The 2,249-nt window shown below is 39.4% G+C and overlaps 1 protein-coding gene across 1 annotated transcript; it reads left to right on the forward strand.

Moving 5' to 3' along the window:
* The first annotated feature begins 1,074 nt into the window (after positions 1-1,074).
* On the forward strand, positions 1,075-2,034 carry LOC104861149 (olfactory receptor 7G2). The gene has a single exon (XM_010622471.2). The coding sequence runs from the start codon at positions 1,087-1,089 to the stop codon at positions 2,032-2,034; it is 948 nt and encodes a 315-aa protein (XP_010620773.2). The 5' UTR covers positions 1,075-1,086.
* Positions 2,035-2,249: the final 215 nt, after the last annotated feature.

The raw sequence follows: 2,249 nt of genomic DNA on the forward strand, positions 1-2,249 counted from the left end.
CACTTCTGATGATCTCAGCCTGTTATTTTACAGGTGTCTGTCTTCTAAAGACTAACAATTTTTTCATCTATATTTTTGGATAAGTGTCTGTATTGCATTCTTTCTTGTTCTTAGTTATTTGTTTATTTTATTTAATGATAGGGTACCTACCTCAGGAAGGGACGAATTTCCCTTAGGATGTGGCAGCAAGTGTCATCCACATTGTGATCCAGATTCTTTTAGAGTTAATTGCTTAATCACATTGTTTTAGCTTCTATTTCCAAGGCAGAGTCTTATGGGGTTCAAGTTTATAGGCAATGGTTTCTATTATTTCTCATGTCCCACTGTATGAATGCAATCTACCAGACTGAATGAATGGGGAGAAGAGGGCTCACCTCAAAATCAAGGTAAAAGTAGGAACTATACTCAGAGAGAAATTTTTAGGGGTAATTCCAAGGCCTTCCTGATCATGTAATGATGCTGGTTCTGTACTCTTTAGAGACCTTAGCAGTAAGTCTTCAAGAAAGTCAACTTATCTGTCAGCCAATCTGAACATGTTTATGATGTGTCCTCCTAGGTGCATGGGAATGAAACATTAACTATTTAATCTGTAATTTTGAGAAGCCCTTCATCTGAGGTGTTAAAAATTTGGAGATCATTATTGTAGAAGGCAGATATTTAAACTCATCCGTACCTTTCTTTTAGTGTGAAATAATTACAATGGAACATGCATGACTTATTTTTGTTAAGATTTCAGCATCTGGCACAATATGTGAAAAATTATTGGTGTTTAAAAAGGGAGTAAAATATAGAGTACATGTAGAGAAGATGAATGCAGAGAGAGAATATTTGAGAAAATATTTGCATATTCATGCGGTTCAAAAATAAATAGGATTTTTTTTTCTTTTTTTCAGAGCTCTGCTTCTCAAATTTTAGACATATCAAATTCAGCTGGAACATTTGTTCAAACCTACTTTGCTGGTCCTCATCCCCAGAGTTTATCAACAGTAAAGGAAAAATGGTGCCAAGATTTTTTAGACCTTCCCTGTTCCCATGTGATGTTCTTGCTTCTTTTCATGTTTTTGTCACATCTTTTCTGCAAGGTTTATGAGCAGCATGGAGCTTACAAATCAAACACTTGTTTCAGAATTCTTTCTTGTGGGACTGACAGATGATCCAGAACTGCAGCCCCTCATTTTTTGCCTGTTCCTGATTATATACTTGGTCACCATTCTCGGGAATCTGCTCATCATCCTGGCTGTCAGCTCTGACTCCCACCTCCACACACCCATGTACTTCTTTCTCTCCAGCCTGTCCTTCACTGACATCTGTATAAGCACGACCACCATCCCAAAGATGCTGGTGAACATCCAAGCACAAGATCAGAGCATCACCTACACAGGCTGCCTCTCCCAGGTTAGTTTCGTGTTGATTTTTGGTGGCCTGGAAAATTGCCTCCTCGCAGTGATGGCCTATGACCGCTATGTGGCCATTTGCCACCCACTGAGATACACAGTCATTATGCATGCTCGACGCTGTGTCCTGCTGGTTCTACTCTCCCTGCTCGTTACTACTGTGAATGCCCTGCCTCACAGTCTGATGATTCTGCGTCTGTCCCTCTGCACAGACCTGGAAATCCCTCACTTTTTCTGTGAACTTGCTCAGGTCATCAAGCTCTCTTGTTCTGAAACACTCATCAATTACCTGTTAATGTATTTAGGGACTAGCCTATTTGCTGGTGTTCCTTTCTCTGGGGTCATTTTCTCTTACACTCAAATTGTCTCTTCTATTCTGAGGATCCCATCAATCAGGGGACAGTATAAAGCCTTTTCCACCTGTGGGTCCCACCTCTCTGTTGTCTGCTTATTCTATGGGACAGGTTTGGGTGTGTACATGAGTTCTGCAGTCAGTGACTCTTCAGTTAAGAATGCAGTAGCTTCAATGATGTACATTGTGGTCCCTCAAATGCTGAACCCCTTTATCTACAGCTTGAGGAACAAGGAAATGAAAGAATCCTTAAGACATCTAATCTCTGGTACACCTTCCTTACTGTGATTGTGTCAACTGTTCAAGTTTGAGTTTCTAGTATGAGTTAAAATTACACAAACAGTGATGAAGAATAAATTGATTCTCCTATCAGTTTATTCTTTCAAAAAAGATTAGATAATACAAAGACTACATACATTTCACCACAGATTGCAAATCCTACTTTGATTTTTATTTTTGACCATTTTCAATCTCTTTAATCTTCTCCCCCTTACTCCATCCCT

The sequence above is a fragment of the Fukomys damarensis genome, unplaced genomic scaffold (assembly GCF_012274545.1).
Source record: "Fukomys damarensis isolate Sample0158 unplaced genomic scaffold, DMR_v1.0_HiC HiC_scaffold_25024, whole genome shotgun sequence".
NCBI lineage: Eukaryota > Metazoa > Chordata > Mammalia > Rodentia > Bathyergidae > Fukomys > Fukomys damarensis.

Bases quoted from the DNA above. Each gene is read 5' to 3' on its own strand.
- LOC104861149 (XM_010622471.2), top strand. From the start codon at position 1,087: ATGAGCAGCATGGAGCTTACAAATCAAACACTTGTTTCAGAATTCTTT.